The sequence below is a fragment of the Notolabrus celidotus genome, chromosome 6 (assembly GCF_009762535.1).
Source record: "Notolabrus celidotus isolate fNotCel1 chromosome 6, fNotCel1.pri, whole genome shotgun sequence".
Taxonomy (NCBI): Eukaryota; Metazoa; Chordata; class Actinopteri; order Labriformes; family Labridae; genus Notolabrus; species Notolabrus celidotus.
In genome coordinates this window covers 4,451,400-4,477,539 of record NC_048277.1, presented here as the reverse complement: position 1 = coordinate 4,477,539, position 26,140 = coordinate 4,451,400, and the positions used below count along the sequence as shown (strand labels likewise).

Genomic DNA, 26,140 nt, shown 5'->3' with positions numbered 1-26,140 from the left:
TCTACATTTCTATCAGTGCTCTAGTCACTCACTACTTTATCTTTGAAGTCAGCTGATGAGTCTTCTTTTCTGAAATCAGATCCCAAAGACTGTAAACTGTTGGTGTTCTTGTGATTGGTTTGTCTCAGTGGTGTAGCCGTACCTGGGTTGAGCGTAGATCAAACGTTCTTCAGATCAGTCGTTCATTTAGTCGTGGTGATGATGGCTATGACTGAGAAGGATGATGATTCTCTACCTGAGCACCACGGCCATATTTTAAACCCACGTTTGAGGTTTTGAAATAAAGAATGATTGTTTGTATTGTTGTAAATCTCTGATCTGTTTACCACACAAACTTCATCACAGCCTACAAAACATCAGCATCTAACCTGAGAAAGCATGTGGAGGTCTGGAGCTAACACACTGCTTTGATTCCAGAGGAACATTGTAAACTTGTCTGTGCTTGTAGTAACTTAGTTTAGATTTCATGGTAGACTTTTTAGATATGAAATCATGTTTTCTAGATCAACAGAACGGAGCAGAATGTTCACCCATGCATTCTTGACTGACCTCATGCTTTGTGAAAATACGTTCAGAGATATTTTAAAAAGTACTTTGAATACTTCAGTATTTTTAAAAGCAAGTACTCCAGGACTTTAACTCAAGTCAGGATCTGAGTGAACAACTTTCACTTGTATTAGAGTAATGTTTGACCAGGAGGACTTAAAGGTGACATATCACGCTCTTTTTCATCAATATATATTGGTCTAAGAGTTCCCCAAAACATGGCTTTAAAGTTTATGCTCAAAAAAACACTTTGAAATTAGATTTTGGTCTGCCTCTAAACCCCTCTTTTTCAGCCCTGTTCAGAACAGGCTGTTTTCTGTGTCTTTAAATGAGAATGAGCTCTCTGACCACGCCCCCTCAGGAAGTGGATGTGGCCTCGACTCTCCAGCACGTTGATCTAATGTTTACATGTTGGCTGAATATACATGGCTGCTCACAGACCCGCGTTACTTCAACCCTCTGAATCTGATCCAGAATCTTATCCTGACGGAGAGGCACCTGTAGCAGGACCTTTCTGAACCATTGGTCATAGATTTTGTGTTTCTTGTTGTTTTATTTGTCAGAATGTTGACATGTGTCTTGGTACACAGCTACAGCTACGAACATGTAGCTATGTGGCTATGCTAACTAGCGCTAGGACTTTTCCATGAAAAATAAAAATCATCCACTAGATCTTCAAATCTGCAGACGTGGGGAGTAAAACCGACCTTTGTGTTTATTAAGACAGCCTACAACTAGCATGCCTCCCTCCTAAGCTCCTTGTTAGCACACATTTGTGCAGGTAATGAAAAACGGAGGAGGAGTTGAGTTGTATTTTATACAGTCTATGGGCTGAACAAGCTCCGAGCTCTGACTTCTGTTAAAGACCAGATGTCGTTGTGACGTATGAAAAACACTGAAAACTGAAACGGCTCGTTTCAGCACACATTTACAGAAAGGTGGAGAAATCAGAACAGGGGCAGAAGGGATTTTTTTCATTCTCGGGGGGTTTGTAGACATGCCAGGGAAACATATTTCAGGTAGAGAACCATTAAAAAATGCAGTTTTGCATGCAAACCCAAGTCAACCAACGGAAACAGTTTTTGTAGCCATTTCAATCCATTTATTTAATAGCTACCTTCTCTCAGGTGCATAGAGTTAGAGCTGACATGAGAAACAAAGGGATAGACTGACAGGTGGAAATACACAAAGAAAGAAAAGAACAGGATATCAAACAGTACAGACTTCAGGAATTATAGCAGCACCTTTACACTTCCCTCTTTTACCTAACCAGTATCTCATCCACCATACCACACACACAATATATATACCTCTAATCATGTAAATATATGCTATGTTCATGTGCAGTGACACAAAGTATCCCCAAGGCACTGGTGACATGTTTCACCATCAAGAGGGACAGAGACAAATTATAATATTATAAAGACAGAGATGTTGTTAGATCAAATCACAAACATCTCAAAGGCATTGCTCCACATCCACAGAGACAGACACTGTGTTTGTCAGAAATCAAGAAATCCTTCTATATTTGAATAAACTGTAGTGTTTCATACATTCTTACTCTAAATTGCTCTGTTAGAGATCTCCTTCACAATCAACATTCATTAGTGAGTCTACACAAACTTGTTCATCCTTCCAGTTCAAACAACTCAAAAACACATCGACTCTAAATGTGTGTGTACATAGGCTACAAGAGTTCTGCTTTCACGTCTGTGAGGGAGCAAATAATATCTCTAACAGAAGCTTAGCAGTTCATGTTAGAAGAAAGGATGAAGATAAATCAAGAGAATATAACGTGATGCTTCGCCGTTTGTTAAGAATCACTTCAGCAGAAAAGCACGACCAGCTCTGAGACAGAATAGTTCTTGTGTCAGAAGCTGTAAGACATCACATTTAAACCATCAGCCCATTGATGGAGTTACAGTATGCTCTCCCTCAGGTTCCCACTGCTGGACTCTGTCCACTGCTGACTCTCTGAAGCGCGGGTCCATGTGTGATAGTCCAACAGAACTTGGTTGAGTTTCTCCATCCAGTCCAGTCTCTCCTGTTTGGTGTCAGCTGAAAACCAGCACCTGAACAAGAACAACATCCAGAGTATTGATGACTGATCATTAAAGTGTTTTGATCGGTGTCTTTGTTTAGACTGTTTTAACATCTGTTAAACTAAACTTCAGAGCACACAAGCTGCTCATCCTACTGTTTCTTCACATGGAAACCATAGACTGTAGAAATAATGGATGTAGTAACCGTGACGTCACCTATCTGTTCCTGAAGTGCTGTTCAGAAAAAAACTCGTAATCTTAATATCTTCTGAACCGTCGCATTAGAAAAAAATTCACAGTGTGTGCCGATAGAGAAATGAGCGCCGTAGAGCCAAGTCGTTTTTTGAACCAGGCTGTAAACATGTTTATTCTGCTGTAAAGATCGTCTTCTTTGAATTGGTGTGTATGTGGTTTCCGGTGTTTCTGCAGCCAGCCTCTAGTGGATTCTGGATGAATTGCAGTTTATAACACTTCAGCATGGGCTTCATATTTTGAGACTGGAGGTTGCCGCCTGATGAAAGGGAATTCAGGTGCTCTGTATCCTGGGCCTTCAAGCTTCAAGTTCCCAGCCTCAGAACCGGCTGCAGTATTTCCCTTTTGTTATTTTGTGCCACAGACAGGCTCAGATTTATTTTCTTCAAAATAATTTAAGGAGGCAGTCTTTTTTTTTGTTTGGGAGTAAGGTGCTTTTAACGCAAAATTCCACCTGATCCATGTCCGGTACGTCTCCGATCCGTCATAGCACCAGATCTAATTGGTTTCTATTCAAGTCAATGTGTTAACTTCCACTGGATCTGCTCCGTTGCGTTATGGCTCCGTCTCTGATCCAGCAGGTCGGAGCCCTCCGGATCAGATACACAAGACTTCTATTTTGCCGGATGCCGGAGCACGACCATAGTGTGCCGATCGAGAAATCAGCTATCCAGACTACCCTTGTCTTTTGTACCAGTCTGTAAACATGTTTATTTCTGCTGTAAAGATCAGCTTTTTTGAATTGGTGTGTATGTGGTTTCCGGTACTTCCGGAGCCAGCCTCAAGCGGATCCTCCAGGAACTGCAGTTTTTACCACTTGCACATTGGACTCATATTTTTAGACCAGAGGTTGCCGCTTAAGCACGACGCATCAATCTCAACAGAGCAGATGGAGCGGGACAGGAAGTCAGGCACCAAAACAAAATGAAAACATCTGGTTAATTTTCAGAATAAAACACTCTGTGTTATCACCAGATCGTATTTCACTTAACTACAACAACAAACCAAAGTCATGATTAGCGGAGCCAGGCCTGGAGTCAACAGGTCAGAGGTTTTCAGAGGACCAGAAAGACAACATGGATGAGGAGAGGAGGAGGAGAATCCTTCATTCAGTGATTACAGCGGGGAAACCTCGGTCACATGACTCCAGCTGTCCGGCGGTCCTGCTCCGTGCTGCGTTCCGAAAACACAAACAGTGGGTGTTGACGGTTGAGAGAGCATGGAGCCGGACCGCAGCGGATCGGAGACGATCCAGATATGGATTGGCTAGAACTTCAGTGGACGGACTTGGATGACACAGTTAAAGTAAATTTTACCCTCCCTTTAAAGACGTCCACTGTAAAAAATAAACTTTTACTTTGGATCACTAAATATATGAAAATAGGGCCCAGGTTTAAAAAAACGGATTCCACCTTGGGATAAAATCCAGTGGCTCACACCGGGACATTTGGCACAAGAGAAAGTAGAGACGTGGATGGTGTTTATTTTTTTTTCTTGAAGTCATTTTGCAGTCTCAAATAACTTTGTGGAAACAACCCGGTCTCTGATGTCACAAAAGGAGTTTCCCATCAGCTGCCAAAAGTAAACACCCTCCCTGACGTCACGTGTTGGCTGCAGCCAGAGCAGCATCATGCTTACTGTAAACAAAGGTCTCAACTAAACTGGAGCAGGAAGGCGCGGAGGGATATGCAGCATCAGGTTGTCGATGCTCTGAGTGAGGATGTTCTATTATGTGATCCAGGATTTGTTGATATGAGAATGAAGTCGTTGTGTTGTGGATCTCGGTCAGGATACCCTGATATAAAGGGATTTTTAAATCTCAATGAGGCTTTCCTGGTTAAATACTTTTGAATATAACACAATAAAAGAAATCAGGCACTGTGTGTGTCTGGGAGGAGTCTGGGATTACAACATAGAGAGCATGTTGATGCAAAAGACTAAAAACCCTAAGACAGAAAGGCTTCTGGTTATGGCGGCGTGCTGAACAGTCGTGGCTCATCCTGCTCTGTTGCTAATAACGAAAAGAATATTACTGAAACAATCACATTCACTGTTAAAGTGCGTCATCTCGATAGCACATGTGTGTCATAAGTAAATATGCCAAAGAAAATAACTAAGAACAAGTGTAAATGGATGAGTGAAGAGAACGTGTCCAAAGCTAACTTTGAAGAAGACGGCGCTGCAAGACTTGCAGAGGCAGGTAACAACGATAACTCCGAAAACATTTCTACCGCTGAAGATGAGATTCACGCGCTGCAAAGTGTTGAGGAGAAAGATATATTTCTCTCCACCAAGGTCAAGGATTTGGAGTGCAGGAGCCGGCGCAACAACGTTCGTATACTGCGTATACCCAAGCGGCAACCTCAGGTCTCAAAATATGAAGCCCATGCTGAAGTGTTATAAACTGTAATTCATCGAGAATCTGCTTGAAACACCAGAAACCACATACACACCCATTCAAAGAAGACGATCTTTACAGCAGAAATATACATGTTTACAGCCTGGTTCAAAAAACGGTTGCCTCTACGCAGCTAATCTCTCTATCGGCACACACTGTACGGGGGGTGAATTTATTTTCTAACACAACGGTTCAGAAGATATTTAGATTACGAGTTTCTTCCCAAATAAGGACATGACTGACTTGACTCCTGGATGGGAACACATAGCTGTTGGCTAGGAGGCTCAAAGCCCGCCTCTTTACGCCCCACTCTCTGCCTGGTTGAGCTCAGCATTTTCAATATAGCACCCACCAACGATTTGCTTCACTGCGCTTCAGGAACAGATGGGTGACGGCACGGATACTACGTCCATTATTTATAGTCTATGGGTGTACCCATAGACTGTAAAAATGGACAGCGTTGCTCCGCCTCTTCCCGTTGTACAGTTCTGAAGCCAAAAAATCCCGCTCCTGGGCGCCGCCATTGTGCAGCCAGAGCCTGTGAAGCCACTGTAATAAGCTCCGCCCTACAGCGTAGCGTCAGAAGACGCTGTGTGTCCTTTGAAGTTTCTCTCTACAGCGGCTGTGAATCAAAGGAAACCCAGAAGTAAAACCCCGTTTTTTTAAACTCTAATAACTAACGAAAAAGAAACTTTTCAGAAAAAAGAGGCCTTGAACACAAAACACTCAAATACTAACTACATATCACCACAGCTTACGGATGTGAGAAACATTCGTACGACATGTATTTATTTTTTTAAGTTTGACTGCTCCCCCCATTTAAATGAATGGGGAGATGGATTTTTTGAGTTATACTGCAGCCAGCCACCAGGGGGCAGACACACTGATGAAAGCTTCACCACCAGGGTCGCATCCGGCTCGCTTGGGTATACCTGAGAAAGAGGAAGGCTCTGACCCACGCTCTTACATGGAGAAATGGATCGTGGACAATTTGGATGTACCGACTCCCGTTCTGGAAAGAGCTCACCGAATTACAAGCCAAAAACCCGACTCTGCTCCGAGGACTTTTATTGTGAAATGTCTGAACTACAAAGATAAGTAAAACATCCTCAGAGCCGCGAGAGTGAAGAAAGAAGTGATGTACAAAAACCCTAAGACGATAGAAACACTTCATTCACTTTTTCAAGATGTTTGAGTTATATCTAATCTTACTTGGCCAAAGCTTGCTGGCTGTTGTCCTGCTGCTGCTGCGGGGCGTTGCTAACCAGGTCAAAGGTGAAGGGTCTGGCACACGAGTCCCTCTTGACAGGCCTGACACACTGAATGTGGGAGCTGGACAGAGAAACGCTGCCCTCTGCTCCCTGTAAGAAAACAAACAACACTCAGAAATCAGAGTTCAACATAGAGTAAAGGTAACATGACGACTGTGTCTGTCAATCACTGGTTTACCTTCGCTTCTCTGTCGTTTGGGTGGTTCCAGTAGAACATGTCACATCCCTCCAGGACAAAATATCGGCGATGCCAGACCCCAAACCCACCGATCATCTCAAACATGGTCTGAAACAGAATCACAAAAGAGAAGAGTACATTACAACTGAACTCTGTGGAAACACTTCTACAGAGTGAAAGACTCTCAGGGGGTAAAAGGTTTAGTCTGGGTTCCTGTGTGAAGACTTCAAGTGCATTACGCAACGTGCAGTTTCTAAGCAGCTGCGCAGCTCTTTCTAGTACCATCTATTACCCCCACGTATTATGCAGGATAATGTATGATTAGTAGGTTGTAATGGGAAAAAGAATCCCGACAGGGTGAGACAAGACCCTGAAGCATATACATATTGGTCCCACGCATGTATAGTATAGGACACAGATCACTTTCTAGATGACAAAAATGTATTAAAGTGCATCTTAAACAGAGAATTTGAAAGTATTGCATCATGTTTTTTTTAAACAACATTTCTTTAATGGGCTGACATGTGTATGGTGTTTAAAAAATAAGGCTCATCCCAGGACTGACCAGGAAGCCTTGATGCTGAACATCAGAGTGACTTTTAATGTCCAGGCTGAGGTAGATGTTGCCCTCTAGAGGAGAGAGAAAAGGCACCTGCAATTCAGAGAGAGAAGAGATGACATACTGTTGAGCTGAGCAAGACGAGTAAAAAACAGAAACATTTACACCAACATGCTGCTCATCAGATGTTTGGAGATATTTTAAACTGCATGTTGGAGGGAAATTAATCGTGTATGATCAGACGGTTCACAAACAAGTTTACTGCTACTAAGTTTAAGAGGTGAGATGTCACAGTGACTTGATTTAAGTTCTGAAATCTAACAACAAACATTATTCTACTGAGAGGGGAGTTAATTCGTATGACTGGAAATGAAGAGCTGCAGGTTGGGTTAGTTCTTGCAGAGTGAAAACAGAGTGGTGAAGAGATGGCAGTGCCGTGTTCTGAGTGAAACCTTTTCCTGAAATTCATCTCCCAGCAGCCGTCTGATTTTGCCTTCAAGTTTCATCTGAGTGAAGGAAGCGAGACAGAGAGGGGAGGGGGGAGACATATTTCATCACCAGTGAGCCCACCAACGTGTAGAAACTCTAACAGAGTAACAGCGTGTTTAAGAATGAAACACAGAAGAGTGCAACACCTGGTGACTGTGTGTGTGTGTGTGTGTGTGTGTGTTTGTGTGTGTGTGTGTGTGTTTGTGTGTGTAACATGTGCATCGCTTCACTTCTTCAATGTCATTATTTCAGAAAGAATTTACATGACTAAACCTAAGAAATAATCTACATCACATCAATCTTTTAAATCCTAGGATACAGAAAATAACAACAGGTCCTATATTTAGACAGATTACCTTATCAAGAGGGAACTTGCTGTGACCCAATGAAGCCAAGGAGATCTTATGAGACCCAACCAGACTGAAGTTACTGGAATGGCGAGTGCTGAGTGCAGGAGGAGCAGCAGCTGAAACACGAAGAAGCACAACGTTTAACACAAGGATGCAGAAGCTTTGTGACAAGAGGTTATCCATTGATCGTCCATTGAACAAAACTGAAAAAATCAACTCAGACGTACTTGTCAGACTGTTGCTGGATCTCTGTGGAAACAAAAGAAAAGGTTAAGCCTATTTTTCTTTTTAACGAGGTGAGAAAACATAGACCTGAATGAAAACCTTGAACTCACCGTGATGGTGTTCAGCAGCTTTCTCGGCGTGACCTGAAGATGTAAAAGACATCATTAGACTGTTGGTCATAGAGACACAGTGATGCCTTGTTATGTTGCTCACTAACTTACCCGTGACTTGGTGGTGGGCCGGTCCATGGTGCAGTTGTTACCCGAGCTGTTTGACTACATGGTAAATAAAAGGCAAATTAATAATCCCTAAATACAACAGATTAAGAGTGATGTTCATTTGACTACCACAGCAGGGGTTTATTAAAGCTGGGGTTGGTAGTCAGATTTAGATCCATTTTTTGTTATACTGGTTAAAATGATCTTTATGTCCCGATGGCAATCAATACATAATGTGTTCTTAAAAAAGAGGTAAAAAAAGCCTCTATCTACAGCCGGAGTAAACCTGGGAAAACACCAACCAATCTCTGCCATCAGGAGACAAATGATGAAACCAATCAAATCCTGTTCTGCCCGCCTCCTGCAAAGCGTACCTTTCATGTTTGTTTGTGTTTTTAACTTTCACTATGAGAATGTTTTGGTGTTTTCTTACCGCTGAGTGAGACATGAGTTGACGTAGTGCAAAACACAAACAATGTGTTGAGGACCGGTTTTGAATCAGTCACCATCATATGGTCGCGAATCAGCGGCGCTCGTGCATGTGAGGGGGGGCTTTGTTTTGGAGGAGCTCAGAGGGGACGGGGGGAGGGGTTAGACGGAGTCCTGAGGAAATGCTACATTCAAATTCATGCTAGTTTTCCAGAACTACCAACCCTCAGCTTTAACTTTTTAGTCCGAGGTAAATGTTGCTCACAGCTGCATCAAAGAACTAACAGGCCAGTCCAAAAACCTGCATATTAGTTTGTGATTTAAAAAGGTAATATAGCAAAATGTCCTCATGGGTCAAAAAGAAAGAAGAAAATTGCTGCTGTTTTTAATTAAATGGTTTTATCTTGAATATAGCAGCTTTCTTTTTTGTTAGATTTTGGGGCTTTTACACCTTTATTCAGACAGGAGAGGACAGTGGATAGAGCAGGACACTGTGAGAGAGTGGGGGAATAACATGTGGGAAGGGGGCCGCCCACTATATGGGCGCGCAACTTAACCATTACGTCAAATCCCTGTCCAAAATTTAGCTTCAAAATTTCTATTATATATTTTTATAACAATGGATAAAAATGAAATTTCAGATCATTACAAATTTTTAGTATTTGGGAATCACTGTTCTACCACTCGACACATCCAGCTCCTCTAGTTTTACACATGTACCGGAAACGATGCACCAACGCATCAGCTGAGCTTAAAGCCTGATTCATACTTCTGCGTCGAATCGACGGCGTCGCAAGCCCTCTGATTGGTCTGCTCGGCGGCTTGTATTTCCAGAATATACAGAACTTCTGTACATCAGCTGTGTTTTTCATCTCCTCCGACATGTCCTCTCTATTCTTCCTGTAATCATGTCTGTATAATACACAGTAACGTGTACGCGTTCTAGATTAACAAGATATGTTCTGAATTGTTGTAAAAAAGCAAACCGAGATCGTAGCGAGACTGGAAACAGTCGACCTGACTATCAGAGAGACCGCACTGCCCTCAATCGTCTCGGCAACAAATTGCACAAGTATGTGGTGCTCATGTCCACGTTGGCCACTGTTGTGTAGGGGCGCCGCAGACGTATAAACCAGCCTTAAGCTGCAACCACTATCTACCCTTGAAGGCATCCTTGAGTTCTACCCTTACGATACCTGGCAGCATTATATACCTTTAAGTCCATAACATCTGTTCCGGTAAACAGATTTCCCTTTCAAATTCATAATGGGATAATATGCTACTTGACCTCGCAGCTCAAACTACAGCGTTGTTTTTGAACATTTTACTTTGATGAATAGGAATTTAACAAATGAAGTAACGAAGAGTAACGACACATCAAAGAGCTGCGTCTCACCAGGCTGTAGACCTCCACATCAATCTCAAAGGTTGAGCGAATATCCTTCCTGAAATGACAAGAGACGGAGCATTTAATACAGAGCAGTAACATTAATATAACAAACAAATCTTTCATTCAGAAAAAGAAACACAAAATAATAATAATAATAATACATTTTATTTATATAGCGCTTTTTCAAAAACTCAAAGACACTGAAAGTGTCAGAAAAGTGTCATATAGAGGAAGAAGCTATCAGAAGAGCTGCAGCTTACAGTGTGACAGAAGTGGGGAAGGAGATTGTGTCTCCGTTCTTGGCGTCAGAAGCCGTGGCCAACGGTGTGGCGACGATGTTGCAGGGTCCATAGCGGATCAGGATGAAGAAATAATGACTCGGCCGCCCTGCATGGTAAATTAACAAGTCAGTTCAAGAGGACGTCAGCCACTTCATTTGTGTTAATGAATTGTATGAGGCCGCAACATATTTAAGTGAATTAAGTGATTGTTTTCTTGCTACCTGAGCGGTTGAGTGAAGAGCACACATATTCCACCTTCAGAGGCAGCCGGATGTTTGTGATGCTGACAGTCCCTCTGCAGGGCATCTGGGAAATAGAGTCCTTGTTCTCTCCTGACCCTGAGTTCCTCTCCTCCCTCAGCCTGGCCATTTCTGCCAGCAGGGCAGAGCGCTTCTCACCTGAAACACAGTTCAATCACAAGATAGTCACACAGCACGATGAAGAAATCTGAGGCAAAGCATTATCATCATGCAGGTTGAATAAAATCTCTGCATGTTACCAACATTAGAGATAGAACTAGAGGGATCTGTTGGTTTCACATCATGAAAAGAACACAAAGTCAAACATTTCCGCCATGCCCTTAGCTGTGACTCACGATCTAACACATGGCTCAGGCTTGGACCAGCTCTAAGTTATGCCACTATAGGCTTAGACTGACACACTGGGATCCTGTCTTTCCCTCTCTCTCCTCTGTCTGCCTGTCCTTTACTTTAACTCTTCCTGTCCCGTTAAAGTCACTAACCAGGGCTTGAGACTGCAACCAAAATGGTTGCATATACAACCTTTTTTTCAGCGTGTGCGAGGAAGAATTTCATCTGGTCGCGTTCATGCGAGTGCTGTTTTAATGCTCCCTCTAACACAGGCACTGTGTTAGACATTGTGTTTGAAAGTCGCCCTCTTTTTCACTGGCTTAGTCAGTCTTCTCCACCAGCACTCTCTCCTGTTCTGAAGAGAGAGCGCAGTCGCAGCGCATACACGCATCACACACCAAAGACAGACAGAACTTCACGATAACAAGCGTTTCGCTATTTGAACAAATGAAGCGGTATTTAAAAAAACAAGATGAGGAGAGAGAGGAGGAGGCTGGTGGTGAGGGAGAGCCAGCAAAAAGTGCCAAATCAGGCGGTACTGATGATGAAAAGGACAGGGAGACACCGGCCGAGCAGCAGGTGATGAAAAAAAATACTGCTTTCCACCACAATGGCTTACGCAGTACCCGTGGTTGCGGTACGAGGAGAAAGCTATGTTGTGTGTTTATTGTCGACAGTGTGGCCCGTCTGTTTCAGACAACTCTAAACTTGTTACCAGGTCAACACAGTTTAAACTTGAAACTTTGAAGTTACACAGTAAGACACACCAAACCTGTGGGGACCAATGCATCACCCACAATAGCTTAAAAAAAAGAAGCTTTGCTTTCAACATTTTTGTTATGTCTTCTTCTACAATTATATAAAAGAATCTGACCTGTTCTGTCAGTCACTGCTTGTTGCAGACAAACTTCATATTCACAGTCAAATATTTTACAAATATCATAACTCGAGTCCCTGTCAATCTTTACTTCATACGAAACTACGGTATGCCAATTAAGACAACTATTCATCAGCATGCATGGTGACGCTGTACCCCCCAAAAAAGGGTGCCATCAGTATGGTCTAGATCTGCTCTGTTTGGAAAGAGTCTTCAGATAACATTTGTTGGGATTAGATGCTTTATAAATAAAGATTGATTGATGACATGGTTACTGCTGGGTTGTTAAAGGCTCTTTCACAAATCCTCTTCGAGGTCGTACTGTTGTATCTAAATCCCTTTCGGTGCAACTGTTAAAAAACTAAAAGTACTCAAATGTACTCACAGGACACCAACAGAAGTTTCTCAGCCTCGGCCTCCACCAGCGAGCCTTGTCCGTGCTCTTCATCGGTGCAGCAGCTCAGAGCCTGCAGCGTCTGGCTGATCACGGTCTGCAGCTTCCCCGCTTCTTCATTTAGATCCTGCACAAACACAAGTCACTCAAAACTTATCACACTGTGTTTCGTTTAATCCAGGAGAGGATGCTTTCAGTAGTTGTAATGCAGATGATGAAGGTAGTATAGTATAGGGGGGGGTTATAGTTGGATCTTCACCTGAATACTGAGTTAAGAACATGTTTAGTAGAGCTACCTTGAGTTTCTCTTTGAAGTTGACGGAGGGCTGAAGTTGGGATTTCTCCGGGGCTTGTCTCTGAACCTCAGGAGTGACGTTCTGAACAGTGGATGGCTTGCTCTGTCTTTGTGTGCGGTAGGCATCAATACTGTAAAACACAAAAAAATAAAAACTTCAAGTTAGAGACAAAAGAGACAAACTTTGACTCTCAATCATAAAATCATGTTTGAGCTGATCCAAAATGTAAATAGCTAGAGCCAAATGTCTTTGTGCAGTGGAGAGTGTTCTCTTTCAGGTCCTCATGTTGTTCTTTGGTTTATGACACTATCATATCATGTCTGTGCATCTGAAAATGGGATCACAATGAACAGGTGTACACATCCCGACAGTGGAAGATTGTTGTTTGCATGATCTTGTTCGGACTGATCTAAACAAAACCATGATAATGACACATTTAGAGATATGACACGTGGTCTCATATTTCATTCAGCTAACAGGGAAGTTTTACATTTAAAACATGTTTCAATGTGAATCAGCGGCTAAAGGTATTGCACAGACACTCAGCTGGAACCTGGCTGCATTCTGGACTGACAGCTGACCGTGTACTAGGGCTGAACGATTAATCGAATTCAAACATCGCAATGTAATAGAATGCAATTATCAAATCGCAAAAGCTGCGATAAAAAAATTAAAAAGAGTTTCATGTACACAGACACAACCTCACGTGACATGCATGCGGTAGGTGGCTATAATGAACCTTTCAGCTGGTTTGCCGACGGCAAAAAATCTCAGAAAAACGAGATACGTGCGAGAGGGGATGAAGAAAACATCTTCAGCCAAGCTAAGTTTGGATTTGTTGTTTTGTTGTTGACATCTTTAAAAATGACCTCAGCAGAAGAACCGATCATATTGAGGCATACAAAATAATCAACACGCTGAATATCAACATGTGGAGCAGGCTTATAAATAATCTCTGCAGACGCAGAGTCAGTGAAGACTCAGACAACATGTGGATTTACTGCAACAGGACAACTGAACAGAATCATATTTCAGACTCACAGTGTCCAGTTTTCTGTCTACTGGTTCTTATTGAGAAAAATAGCATGTTTACGTGGTCAGGTGTCAGCCAGGAGCACAACTGAGTCATAATCAGTCCTGCAGCGGAGAAAAAAAGAGACCTGTCTCTCAGCTGCAGCCCCCAGCTGAGCGTCTCTGCTGTGTGCAACACCTTCGGTCAGCTGATTCACATCCAATCATGCTTTAAACTTCAAACACTTGTTTGGCAGACTTTTGTTAGGTAGTTGTGGTGAACACTTACAAGACTGCAAGTCAAAGTATTTAGTAAGTTTATAACTGTTATTCAAGTAGATAAATAAACCGTCTTTCATATTAATGCATGCTTCATTTGCCTTTATCCTAACATAAGTCTAGCCTATGAGAAAGAACAGTTTGTGTATAATAAATCTGATAATGTTTATTATAATATAGATTGATTTATTGCTTGTGTTTGTTGAAAAATACACGAGAAGAGGACCTTGAAAAAATAATCGCATATTAAATCGCAATCGCAATATTAAGGAAAAATAATCGCAATTAGATTATTTTCCAAAATCGTTCAGCCCTACCATGTACACATCCTTTTTTTATCAATAACAACCAGGAGGCAGAAAACTGGACTCTGTGAGTCTGAAACATGTCTCTGTTCAGTTCTCTTGTTGCAGTAGATCCACAGATCATTTTTATGACTCTGCTTCACACGCTGATATTAACACTTTGTACGCCTCTAATGGGGTGTTCACACCAAACGCGAATAAGATCAGTCGTGTGAATGAATTACATGTAAAGTCAATGTGAATGAGACGTGAAAAGACGTGAGTAGTGGTCTGGAGCTGCGTTTATGCGAATTAATTTGTGCGAATGAAGCGAATTCATTCGCAAGAGTGGAAATTTCTAGCCAATCAGACGTGAGGTATGACGTATGGACCAGCTGAGATTCACTCATCTGGAATATATGGGACACTTCGATTCCATCTCTGTGCAGCTTCCCTGAACTCTGTGACTCTACCTGTTTTTATGGGATCAAGAATCAACAGGAGCTCACTGTGAGGACAGAGAGTGAAGAGGATTATCTGGTGAGTTGTGAAAAACTTTGTCTGTCAGCTATCGGTTGTAGTAGGAAGTTAGCTCTGCCCCCTTTAGCATAACTAGCTTCCAAATTCACTGTCCGCGAGCTCAACCTTGTTCGATAACAACAGACTAGTGTGGCGTGTGGCGTGGGAACATGTGTATGTTTATTTTTAAACATACAACATTAAGCCTCTTTCTTCTTAAACCTGTTATCTGGGAAAACACAGATGAATAAAAACTGAGTGTGAGTGTAATGGTTTGAATCTGTGTCTGCTGTGATGACCTGTACAGAAGAGCAGATTCAACAGGTGGGGTGGTGGTGTCCTCTGGGGTCAGGAGTAGAGATGGAGGGTTGGACTCCTGGCTCTCCACCATTCTCTGTTGGTGGTTCAGAAAAGAAAAGTTTTCTTCTCTTTCTAAAAACGTAGCAGCCTCCCTGAAGCACTGAATCTAGATTTCTCTACAAATTTAACTTGCATTAAGTTGTGAATGAATCCTACCAGAGGGGTGACCACAGCCTCCACAGACTTGCTGAGAGGTGAGAGGATAGCACTGGGAGGAAGAGTCAGCATGTCATCTTCATCTTCACTCTCTTCTTCCGCTTTGACCTCGTCCTGTGCTTCACTCTTCTCCTTCTCTGACTCCTTCATGTTATCACTGGAGCAGGCTCCAATGCCACTGTCACGGTCCTCGATGTCTTCATGATTTATCCTCTCCTCCTCAATCCTTCCAGCGTATTCCAGCACTTCTTCAAACATCTGGTCAATTATTTCGGCGGTGTTGGTCTCATCGTGAGAGCTCTGTTCAGAATCTGAAAAAAAAGACAACATTCAAACAAATAGAGACGACAGTTTCTGTTCTGGATGACTTGTAAAACCAGATTATTTCATAGTTTTGATGTCTTCAGTATTAATCTACAATGTTGAAAATAATTTAAATAGATCAAAAGCATTTAATATGAGGATGTGCCCAAACTTTTGACTGGTAGTGTATGTAATCCACAGTTGCACACTGCATGATCGTAACACATGTTCAAACCTTTGGACACCCTGGGTTGTACATTTTGTGAACTGTTCCTTTTGTGCTGACCTAACCCATTAAGTGCAGTGATCACCAGTGATTTATCCCGAACATTAAGATAAACTCCACCCGTGTGTTCCACCGCTCCAAAGGTGTCCTCAGGTGCCCACACCTCCACCTTCTAACTGTTCTCACCTGATGTACTCCTCTCTATCCTGGACTCTGTGGAGGTGTCAGCCTCAGAGGGGGTCGGGTCACTGATCAGCTTATGCTCCAGGATAAAGGAGACTTTCTTTGAGCTGCTCCCTCCCTCCTCTTCCTCTTCTTCTTCATCACCCTGCCTTTCATCCATCTCAGCTCGCTCAGTTTCCTCTGTCTCCACGCAGATGTCTGAAGCCTGGACCTCTCTCTGACTCTGGGTGTGTTTCACTTCACTGCTCAAGTTGTCTGACTCTACATCAACAACTGTCTGCTCCTCGTTTGACTGTACTCTAACTTCCTCCTCATCAGTACACGCTTCTGTGTTGTTCTTGTCTGGTCCTGTTGTAAAGGTATCTCCTTTGATGTCTCCCTCACTGCAGTCTGAGCCGGACTCCATATTTTCTGTACACTGGTCACCTCCACAGCTCTCTGACTCCAGTATGTCTCCCTCCTCTTCCTCATCTTCCATCATTTCAGATGAATCTGCAATCTCAGCAGAGACGCTCCCTAAATCCCCTTCACCATACAGGAGGTCCGAGGGCTCTCTGTCATCTACAACTCTACCTCCTCTCTCTTCTTCCTCCTCCTCTTCAGCACACACATCTCCTCCTTCCTGTTGTTGAGCTACAATAGACTCCTCCTTGCACTCTGCAGGATATCTCCACGACCGCGTCTCCTCATCTGTTGACATCTCCATCCTTTCTTCATGGTGTGAAGAACAGTTATTTTCTACTTCTTCAAATGAAACCACCTCAGACCTCGCCTTTTCATGTTCTCCACAAATCTTGACGGCTCTCTTTGTGTTGAACTCCTCTATAGAAGCACACTCTAGCATGCTCTCTCCTGTAGGCAACTCTGACACGTTCTGCTCCTCGCCAAGAGGCACGCCGGAGAAACTCTGATCCTCGCTAAAAGAAAGCATCAACACAGTCTGGGTTTGGGATTTTGGGGGCATTAAATGGGTTTCACTTCCAAATGAAGCCTTGCAGCCCATCTCTTCCCCTACTTCTTCTCTCAGAGGAGTATTTTGTTCCATTTGTTCGATTTTGAGCTGATCATTGGAGTTTTCAGGCCCTGCAGGTGCTGCCGGGACATCAGAGTCACAGCGTGGCCTCTTACCTGTAGAGAAAGTTGTCTCACATCTTAACAAAAGGCTACCTGACCGTTGTAGGGTTTGTAAAAATGTAATATAAGAAATCAACATTAGGAAATACGTCTGGATGCACTGAAAATTCAGCCACCGAAAGACTTTTATCACTGAAACAACACGGCCAACAGAATGTTGTGATGACGCAAGCAAGCAAGAAAGGATAAGGGCCAACATGTCTGCATCCGTTCTTCCTCTAATTGCAGCACTAAATTGTCTTCTAAGCAAAGAGGTTGAGACGGACCACGGAGTGAAAACAATGAAAAGTACACTCTTAGAGTCTGTCAGCACACGTTTCACTGAGATCTATTCGGATCTTCTGCACTTCATCACGACTGTACTTGATCCACATTATAAAGATCATTACTTGGATGTGGGAATAAAGCAGCGTGCACGAGAAATGATCCAGGCCGCGATGGATGCAGAGAACCCGCTTGGAGACTGAGAAGTGCACAGCACAGGAGAACAGAAAAAAGGACTGGTCTCTCTGACCCAGATGAGGGACACGCACCCTGGTTGTCTGATATGTTCAATGAGATCCTTGATGTTAGTGAGGTTAATACACAGTCAGAACCAGAAATGCAATGATACTAATAGCTGGCATAATAATGTCTTTCGGTTTCGGCCAATAATTTTCATTTCGGTGCATCCCCAATAGAAAATCTGATTCACATCAAGTGGTTGTGCCAACTTCTACTTTCAACATCCTGTACTTTAGGAAACTGCAGATATGTACAGATAGAAGCAGTGTTAATTTTGGCAGCTATTTTAGATTTAGTCTCAGTCTCAGTCTTTAGATGAAAATGCCCGTTAGTTTTAGTCACATTTGAGTCTTTGATTTTTGCCAAAAATATTTTCTCTCTTTAAAATAATTCATGTAGTCGATCAGGTGATGGTATCAGGGTTGTACCAAGAGTGAAAATCGTCGACATGTCACTCTGTATTACTTTTGTTTGTAATATCTTAAGTTTAATAATTCAGCCTGTCTCTGTTAAAAAGTCAAATAAAAACATTCTCTCTGTGACCGCTATGAATGTATTTGAATTCTCTTCATTCAAATAAAAATTAGGGATGCACCGATCCGATCCTGGTATCAGACATCGGCTAGATCGGACTCAAAAAGCTAGATCAGATATTGATGACAAAGGGCCGATCCATATGGCAGATCTGTTCATCTCAGTTCTATGCTTTTCTGTGTTTACAACAGCCATGTGCGTCTCCTACGTCATCAGCGCCGGCCGGTCTGTGCATTTTTGCCCGGCGGAGCATGATGGAGGATAACTACAGAGACTCTGCAGTTTAGCTGCATGTCACGCTTCTATTACATACAACTCCGCCAGAAACTTGCAACATGTGCAGCGCTAATGTTTCTACGGATGGCAGTCGCACTGAAAAACATAATGGAAGACCAAAGGAGGAAGTTTACGTCAGCTGTAGCCGACTGCAAAGAAGGAAGAAACCTTCATTTAATGGATTCAAAGTGTGAAAAAACAGACAGGTTATTGGATTTAATTGTTCCTGATCCTAGAAATAAAGGGATTCCAGCCTCTGGTTTAGCACAATAATGTTTCTGACACTGCTCTGCCTGAACCCCAGCCTCCCTGAACACGTCAGCTCCTTTGCATTACTTTGTGTCATGATTCTAATTCTAATGTGTTTCCCGCACACAAATGATACCGTGGCGGGGTGCCAAAGTTATATTTCTGACCACCGAAGTAGAATCACAGACCACTTTTATTTACTTTCTTTCTGTTCTTTTATTGGTAAAAATCACCATCCGTTATCAATGATTGAAACACTCTCTTGTCACTCTCTGCCCCTGCTTTGTCTGATGACCTGCAGCTCCTAACGGATGCTCTGCAGGTGGAAGAGAGAGAGGTCCCACCATGCATCATGCATTGCAACATTTCATGTTAAATATAAACCTTCTCATACCGCTGTTTCTAAAGTTATGTGCAGCTGGTTGCTGTGGATGTCCTTCTGCACTATCTTAGTTTTGGATCGTTGCGGAACGTTTCGTCATGAACGTGCCTCGTTCACGCGCAGATCTCCTGTTGTGATGACGGAGTATCAGTGAAAGATTACAGAAACGTGAGTTGTGTGATTTGGGGTCACAGAATCTTTTAGTTCAGGGTAAAGTAGTTCTGGGGGCTAAAAGACCCTGAAACTCTTGGTCGAAATGAACCTTTAAACTGCTCTATATATATATATAAGGTGATGTTCACGTCCTAAACAACAGCTTTGATTCTTGGCGCTAAAACAAACCCAATCAGAGTGCTTCATCACTGATTTGTAAAAGAGTAGTTTGGGACGTGTCCAACCCTAGTAGCTCTGGTCTATTTCCGATAAAACCGGGACAGCATTGACTTATTATATCCATAAACATAGAACGGGGTCGTACCTGTCTCATCTGAACACTGCTTCTTGGCGCTCGATGTTGTAGCGTCAGTGAAGCTGTCGTCTTTCATCTCTGCATTATCAGCAGCCTGCTGGAAGCCACATCAGGAGCAGGAGACAAAAATGAGAAGCAGTAACGGAGAGCTGCGTTCAAGTTTAATCATGAAAGTAAATCCATAAACTGAGAGACACAAAAAGGAGCATGTTACAGTTGTGATCAGGCTTAAGGTTTTGTGCAACCAGAGAAACTTGTGGTGAGAATAAAAATCCAGTTGAAAAGCTCTGGAGTGAGGACCAGTATTTGATGTAAGCTGGCCACAGCACCAAAGAAAACCCAACTCAATAAGTGCAATGAGAAGAAGAGCCAGTGTTTACTTTGATCCCAGACTAGAGCCACATGAACGGGGGAATCTGTCCTCATTGTACGCCTCTATGCTGATGACGCCCTTGTTCATTCCATTCTTTATCTCAAAGTATCACCCGTGTGTCCAAAAAGGAAAAGTAAGAGTTGGGTGGTCACACACTCACATCCCAGGGTTTCATGGGAGGCCAACAAACTCCCCTGATAGACCTGGGGACCCAGCAGGGAGGATATGAGGGTCCAGGAGGGGTCCTTCCCTGATAAGGTTTAGATAAGCCAGTGTGTCAAATCATTCTCAAATCATCCGGAGAAACGTTTCATTGATGAATTAATTAATTAATAAAAGCATGATGGAAGATGATTCTGTCATTGGAAGGTACAGATCATAGACTTTATAAACGTCACCCATCTGTTTCTGAAGCGCTGTTTTGAGGCCAATCGTCGGCGGGAGCCATACTGCTGCTGTCAAGCAATTGTGACGTAAAGAGGCGGGCTTTGAGCCTCCTAGCCAACAGCTACAGTGTTCCCACCTGTCAATCAAGTCAGCTGTGCCTCTAATTATGGGAAACTCATAATCTTAATATCTTTGAAATTGCCGCGTTAGAAAAAACACTTCCTAAACAAAAAGCAGGACAGGAACTAGGGATGTTCTGGGGAAACTCATTTTCTAGTAGTGTGAACAGAAATTCAAGCTCTGACTACCCAACAAGTCTTGAGGAAGGAAAAACTCAGGTAAGAGTCAACACAGGATCAGAGTCTGGTTATAAACAATGTCACGTCAGTTTGCTTAGTCTGGCTAACACTAGCAGAGCTGGCATCACTGGCCTCAGGTCCTCCCTACAGGTTAACATCCACATGCCTGTGCTGGTTACACATTGCGCTGGTTGAGTAGTGAAATGCCACTTTAACCAGACACAGCCTACGAGATGCCACCTGTCACCTGTGCTTGTATACATGCAGGTAGTTGAGCATCACGGTGGTAGCCATTAATTACTTGAGCTAGGCCCCAGTTATTGGTGAGTTGCTGTGCTGCAGCTCAGACACAACATATGACCAGCCTGTCAGGCCTTCGTTAATAATGGTTTTAATCAGCTGGTTATTCTGGTGCCGACTAACTAATTCATCTTTCAGTTGACTTAACTAGCACATCCCTAACTGTTATACCTTGTAATCAAACACTGTGAGCATAACCTTTATTAGCATCAAATAAATCCTGAGATCAGTCCAACCATACACACTTTTTCCTCGTCATGCACGAGGCAAGAGACTGATGACAAACGTCTAAATATACTTGACACAAAATGAAATAGGAAAGACATTACTGAGAGCTATATGGATATTTGATCAGTGTAAGCCATGATGACAGACCCACCTGAGTTAAAGAGGGATCAGAGCTGCTCCTTTTCAGCCAGGCATTCTCACTGATTGGTTGAAACGGCAACTGGTTCAACTCCTGCTCTCGTTCCTGATCAGGGAAACCATATCAAAGTCAAATCTTGGATAAAGGGCGATCACTTCTTAAATCACTTCTGTGGCCGTATTCAAAAAGCTCCAATCTTTTGGAGCCACGATGTTTTCTGAGTATTTTCCTTCAGAGTTCTGTTCAGTTGTCCTGTTGCAGTAAATCCACATGTTGTAGTCTGAGTCTTCACTCTATGACCATGCGTCCACAGAGATTATTTATATGCCTGCTCCTCACGTTGATATTCAGCATGTTAACATTTTGAACAACTCAATATGATCCGTAGCTGTTTAATACCGTCAGTTATATACACTGTGTCCTGAAGGAAAACTTGATTTAGGGGAAAAAACGCATTTGGCATTATTTTTGACGGAAAACGTTCACATTTTTTGAATGATTAAATGATACTTGATCGTTAACATTTCCAAAGATCAATCACGGAAAACACTTGAAACTTACATCCCTAAATTAAAAAGATTTAACTTATTTGTTTTAATATTTTTCATTTGGGAATTGTTCACTTTCCATTTTTTTAGAAATGTTCTGAAATTTTCCATCAAGGTATTTTTGTATGGTGATTTTAGTTTTTTTGCAAGGTGCTGAAAAAAAAGTGTGCAGTGGTTTTATTTGAGTTACAACACCTTAAAAATGAGAAAGGATTACTTTGTTTACAAAGAAATATAAGAGAAAAAATATATACCCCAACTGTCCATATCTGAGAATTGACATAAAATGATAGTTATTTAAATTTTGAGTTCAATGAATGAAATTTTCTTGACAATCGTTAGAGAATCGTGAGTGAATCGTATCGTGAACCAAAAAATCGGGATTCAAATTGAATCGAGGGTTGAGTGTATCCTTACATCCCTAGCAACGTGATATCTGCAATATATATCATCCATGAGTCGACCTGCTCTGTAGTTATTGTGATCAGCTGGTGAATATCAGTGGACCTCTACGTTTGACACAGTGCCACTGATGGTATAAGAAAAATCTGAACCAACCTGGCGCATGCGGACAGCCTGCTTGGAGCTCGGTGTTGTGCTGCCCTGGAGTTTGTTTTGAATGCCAGACACAAAGTTGGAGCAGGTCCTGAGACCGGGGTTGGTAGAGCTCTGCAAGGGAGTCGGGCTGGCCTGGAAGACCGGCACTTTGAAGCGCTCCAATCGCTGATTAAATTCCCCCTCACCTGGAGGGACAGCATTTACAACAATGAACTGTCAAACATGATCGATAGTAAACACAAATTAATATTATAATATAATGTTAGAATGAGTCTCTGTAGAAATCACTGAATGGCTTCACTGTGGCCTTAATGTGGTAAGGTTAGCTAACTTTGTTGTACATTGATAATAAAATATATTTCGCTGTTTTTTTTATCAAAATTAAATCAATATTCAGTTTTGTCAACCAAATATCTACAAAACATTCATTAAAAATGTAAGCTAAGTGATTAAAATGTGGTTCTCTCACTCTTTCTAACATTATTAGTTATTTTTAATGACTCAAAATACTTTGCCAGCCACATCACTAATGAATCTGAACCTGTGTCACAGCTCAGGGTTCCTACAAATGTTACATTTTAAAATTTGATAGATTTTAAATCTTATGTTTTATTTTTTCAGACCAACAATATCAGACTTTTTTGTTTTTGTTTTAAAGGATTTGAAAATAGACAGGTATGACTGTATTCTCCAGTGACCGCTCATTCACTCTCAGAGGTTTCTGAATGTGCTTATGTCCATGTTTATATTGGGTGTTAGTATACATCCTGGGTGATCAGACCAAGTGTCCTGAGGATGGATTGAAACCTCATCACTCAGGCCACATATGGAAGTGGTCTGAGTCTGAGTATGGATTGAAACCTCATCACTCAGGCCACATATGGAAGTGGTCTCAATTATCCACATTGGTCAGGCAGTGTGTACGTCACACCCACTCTCTCCGTTTCCACTACAAAAACCATGAGTTACTGACCACCAGCTTCTCTTGTATGCTCCTGTAAAACTTCTACACTGTGTCTCGAGAAAATCTTATCTTAAATGGACTTCCCATGTCATTCCCTGTATGTGAAGTTGTAGTTTATTCTTTACAGTAGAGTGGGCACAACAATACAGATACAAAGTGTCAGTAAAGTGACAGTCTGTATTGGAGTTCACCTTTCACTGGTCACAACAATTTACTGTAAGCATCCTCACCAAGGAGAGGCTCTCTGAAGCCTTTATCTGGGATGATGATGGATGAGCTGACAGCACCAGGATCAGACAGGCAGCGCTGGGCCAGAGGAGCGATCCCTAAAACAACAAACATTGGCTGTTACAAACTACAGTATTCATCTGACATCAATGCTGTTACTCACTTTGAGTAGAACCAAAAATCCTGCTAAAATACAGTGAAGTACTATTGCATGTACACATATGTACACATGTATAAGCAGTAACTCGTCTGAGCTCCATTCAAGTAAAGAGGAATGCAGTCTACATAAACAGACTGGAATGAACCTCCTGCTAACGAGGGTTGAGTCTGATTTGGTGGTATGAATGCAACCTTGCAGCATTTTTGAAGCCACAGGATTCAAACAGTAGTCCATTGATTCAGTTTTTGTATGTGCGGTACTTTCAAAAACTGACCTTCTTGTCTCTGCGTGAGCAAGTGGAGTCGGGACCGGACCGAGGGGACGATCGGTGTGTCCGCCTTTGCCTCTAGCTCTGCTCTGCGTCCAGAAGTGGATGGTTTAGGACTCCGGTTCTCCTGACCGGCTGCCTCCAGACGCCGCCGCTTCTGGCCATCTTTGTCCTCTGAGACATTGGACAGGAGAAGTCAAACATACGAACACAACTGTGAGCACTGATGTGACTGTGCTGCTAATAAAAGGCAGAAACAAACCTGACTGAGTGAAGACATTATCTTCTGAATCTGACAGAGGTACTCTCTGTCTCTTCAAGTTGTTGTTGCCACTGTTTTCCTCGCCAGCTTCCATGATGAACTACAAACACAGAGAGGTCACACATTAGATATTAGGGTTGCAATGGGGTGGAACATTTCCGGTAAATTTCCATGGGAATTATGGGAATTTATGGGAATTAACTGTGAATTGAGGGTAATTTCATGGAAAGGTATCATATCCAAGCATAAACATGTTTTGTTATAAGCAAAAATCCATCCAAAATAATACAATTAAAACAGATTTATTTGTGAGTAGAACTTTATCTGGTGTTAAATATTTTATTGAACAATCAATTCTTTCATTGAAGAACAAAAACATGAATGTTGAGTTAAATATTACTCATCCCCCTCAACCCAACCCATTCAAAAATTAACAACAATGCAATCCCAACAAAGTCCCATTCAAAATGTTAAATGAAAAGAGCCGCTCTGCCTCCAACAAAGTCCCATTCAACATGCAAAAAAAAAAAAGCATCCTCCCTCGCCAAGCCTAGCCTCTGCAGGATTCTAGAGATCATGTGTGCTTCATGTGATGGAGGAATGCACAGTGCATGAAGGGGGCGTGGTCTCAATAGCCCTGCAGTAAGCAGTGTGCTATGTGCATGTGATTGAGGAATAGCAGAGATATTCAACTGTACTTGCATGAAATCTGGTTGTTTTAGTCAGGATTATGCTAAAATATATTTTCCACAACTATATTTAAGTTCCTTATTAAGAGCCAACCTTCAATTTATTAACTTCCTGTTTATTCCCATACATTAACCTTAATTCCCATGGAAAGTTTCCAACTTTGAATATTCCCAGAATTTTGCAACCCTATTAGAAATACATTTGGAGGTGACAGCTATCTTATAAAATCAAGACAGGGCAGTTGTTACATAGCTGTTAGGTGTTTCTCCAGGCAGAAGGAAAGTTAAAGCAGTAATGTGTCGTGTTATTTGGTCAGAATGGTTAAAGATAGTTACCTTTCATAGATAAAACACTGTGTTGGATTAAAACACGTGAGTGTTAACCCCAATAAAGCAGCAGGGCGTTGACATGCTAGTTTATTTGTGATATTAACTGGTCGGTTAATCGCACAACTTCAACTCGCTGACACTGTTAACACACATTATGTTAAAAAACAAACATTTGACACTAAAGCAGCTTCATTAACTCATTTTAAGAACACTGCCCTCAGAGTCTTGTTAGCTCACTTCAACCTGTTTTATCAGGTTAGCTTAACGTTAGCCTAGCTTCTGACAAGCTAACTTTAGTCGAACAAACTGCCTGATTAATAAGAATTATCCGAAGTACCGTGCACAGAGTGAGCCTGTGGATGTCTCACCTGAAGAGCTGAAAGTCCAGTCTGTGTGAAACAGTTGAAACCCAACTGACAGAAAGCAGAAAACAACCTCCGTGTTTGTTTTAAGTTTCAGTCTCCTCCTCAGACTTTGAATTTCAGCGGGTCTTCTGGTTTCTGACGTTAGCAGAGCACACAGCTGAAGTACCGTAATCTCTCTGAGAGAGCTGATCCAGAGTCAGCGCACAGGAAGCAGGTCACGCTCACTCCTATGGTTCACTCAGCGCTGAAGAGTTTTAAATCTGATCCCAGGTCTGTCTGCTGAGCTGATGACGCGGGTGAGTCATTTTACCGTAAGTGACAGAGGAAACGCGCATATCAAAATTCCAACACATCATACTGGTGATGGGAATAGATTATGTTCCAGCAG

General features: G+C 42.2%; 1 protein-coding gene across 8 annotated transcripts; it reads right to left on the bottom strand.

Moving 5' to 3' along the window:
* Positions 1–1,625: 1,625 nt before the first annotated feature.
* si:dkey-30c15.10 (uncharacterized protein LOC559353 homolog) lies at positions 1,626–26,069 on the bottom strand. 8 transcript variants are annotated; one of them, XM_034685546.1, is made up of 25 exons: positions 25,725–25,982; positions 24,369–24,468; positions 24,113–24,280; positions 23,681–23,776; positions 22,487–22,671; positions 21,393–21,485; positions 20,188–20,277; positions 19,664–19,751; positions 16,110–17,234; positions 15,395–15,705; positions 15,178–15,272; positions 12,786–12,915; positions 12,481–12,616; positions 10,850–11,026; positions 10,608–10,734; positions 10,354–10,402; positions 8,532–8,585; positions 8,421–8,453; positions 8,313–8,334; positions 8,092–8,201; positions 7,699–7,752; positions 7,253–7,339; positions 6,688–6,795; positions 6,451–6,599; positions 1,626–2,618 (listed from the first exon to the last, which is right to left on the bottom strand). In XM_034685546.1, exons 2-25 carry the CDS (start codon positions 24,460–24,462, stop codon positions 2,465–2,467), a joined length of 3,735 nt encoding a protein of 1,244 aa, XP_034541437.1. In that variant the 5' UTR covers positions 24,463–24,468; positions 25,725–25,982; the 3' UTR covers positions 1,626–2,464. The 8 variants fall into 8 exon arrangements, with proteins under 8 accessions (XP_034541437.1, XP_034541436.1, XP_034541438.1 ...); XM_034685545.1 differs by having other exon boundaries at positions 25,756–25,982; XM_034685547.1 differs by having other exon boundaries at positions 19,664–19,748; positions 25,756–25,982.
* Positions 26,070–26,140: the final 71 nt, after the last annotated feature.

What these genes read in the sequence shown, in the direction of transcription:
- si:dkey-30c15.10 (XM_034685546.1), bottom strand. Translation starts at nt 24,462, where the DNA reads ATGGAAGCTGGCGAGGAAAACAGTGGCAACAACAACTTGAAGAGACAG. An exon ending in AGCTGCTGAACACCATCACG is followed by an intron (nt 8,335 to 8,420) that starts GTGAGTTCAAGG and finishes TTGTTTCCACAG; the next exon opens with AGATCCAGCAACAGTCTGAC. An exon ending in TTCAGCATCAAGGCTTCCTG is followed by an intron (nt 6,796 to 7,252) that starts GTCAGTCCTGGG and finishes ATTCTGTTTCAG; the next exon opens with ACCATGTTTGAGATGATCGG.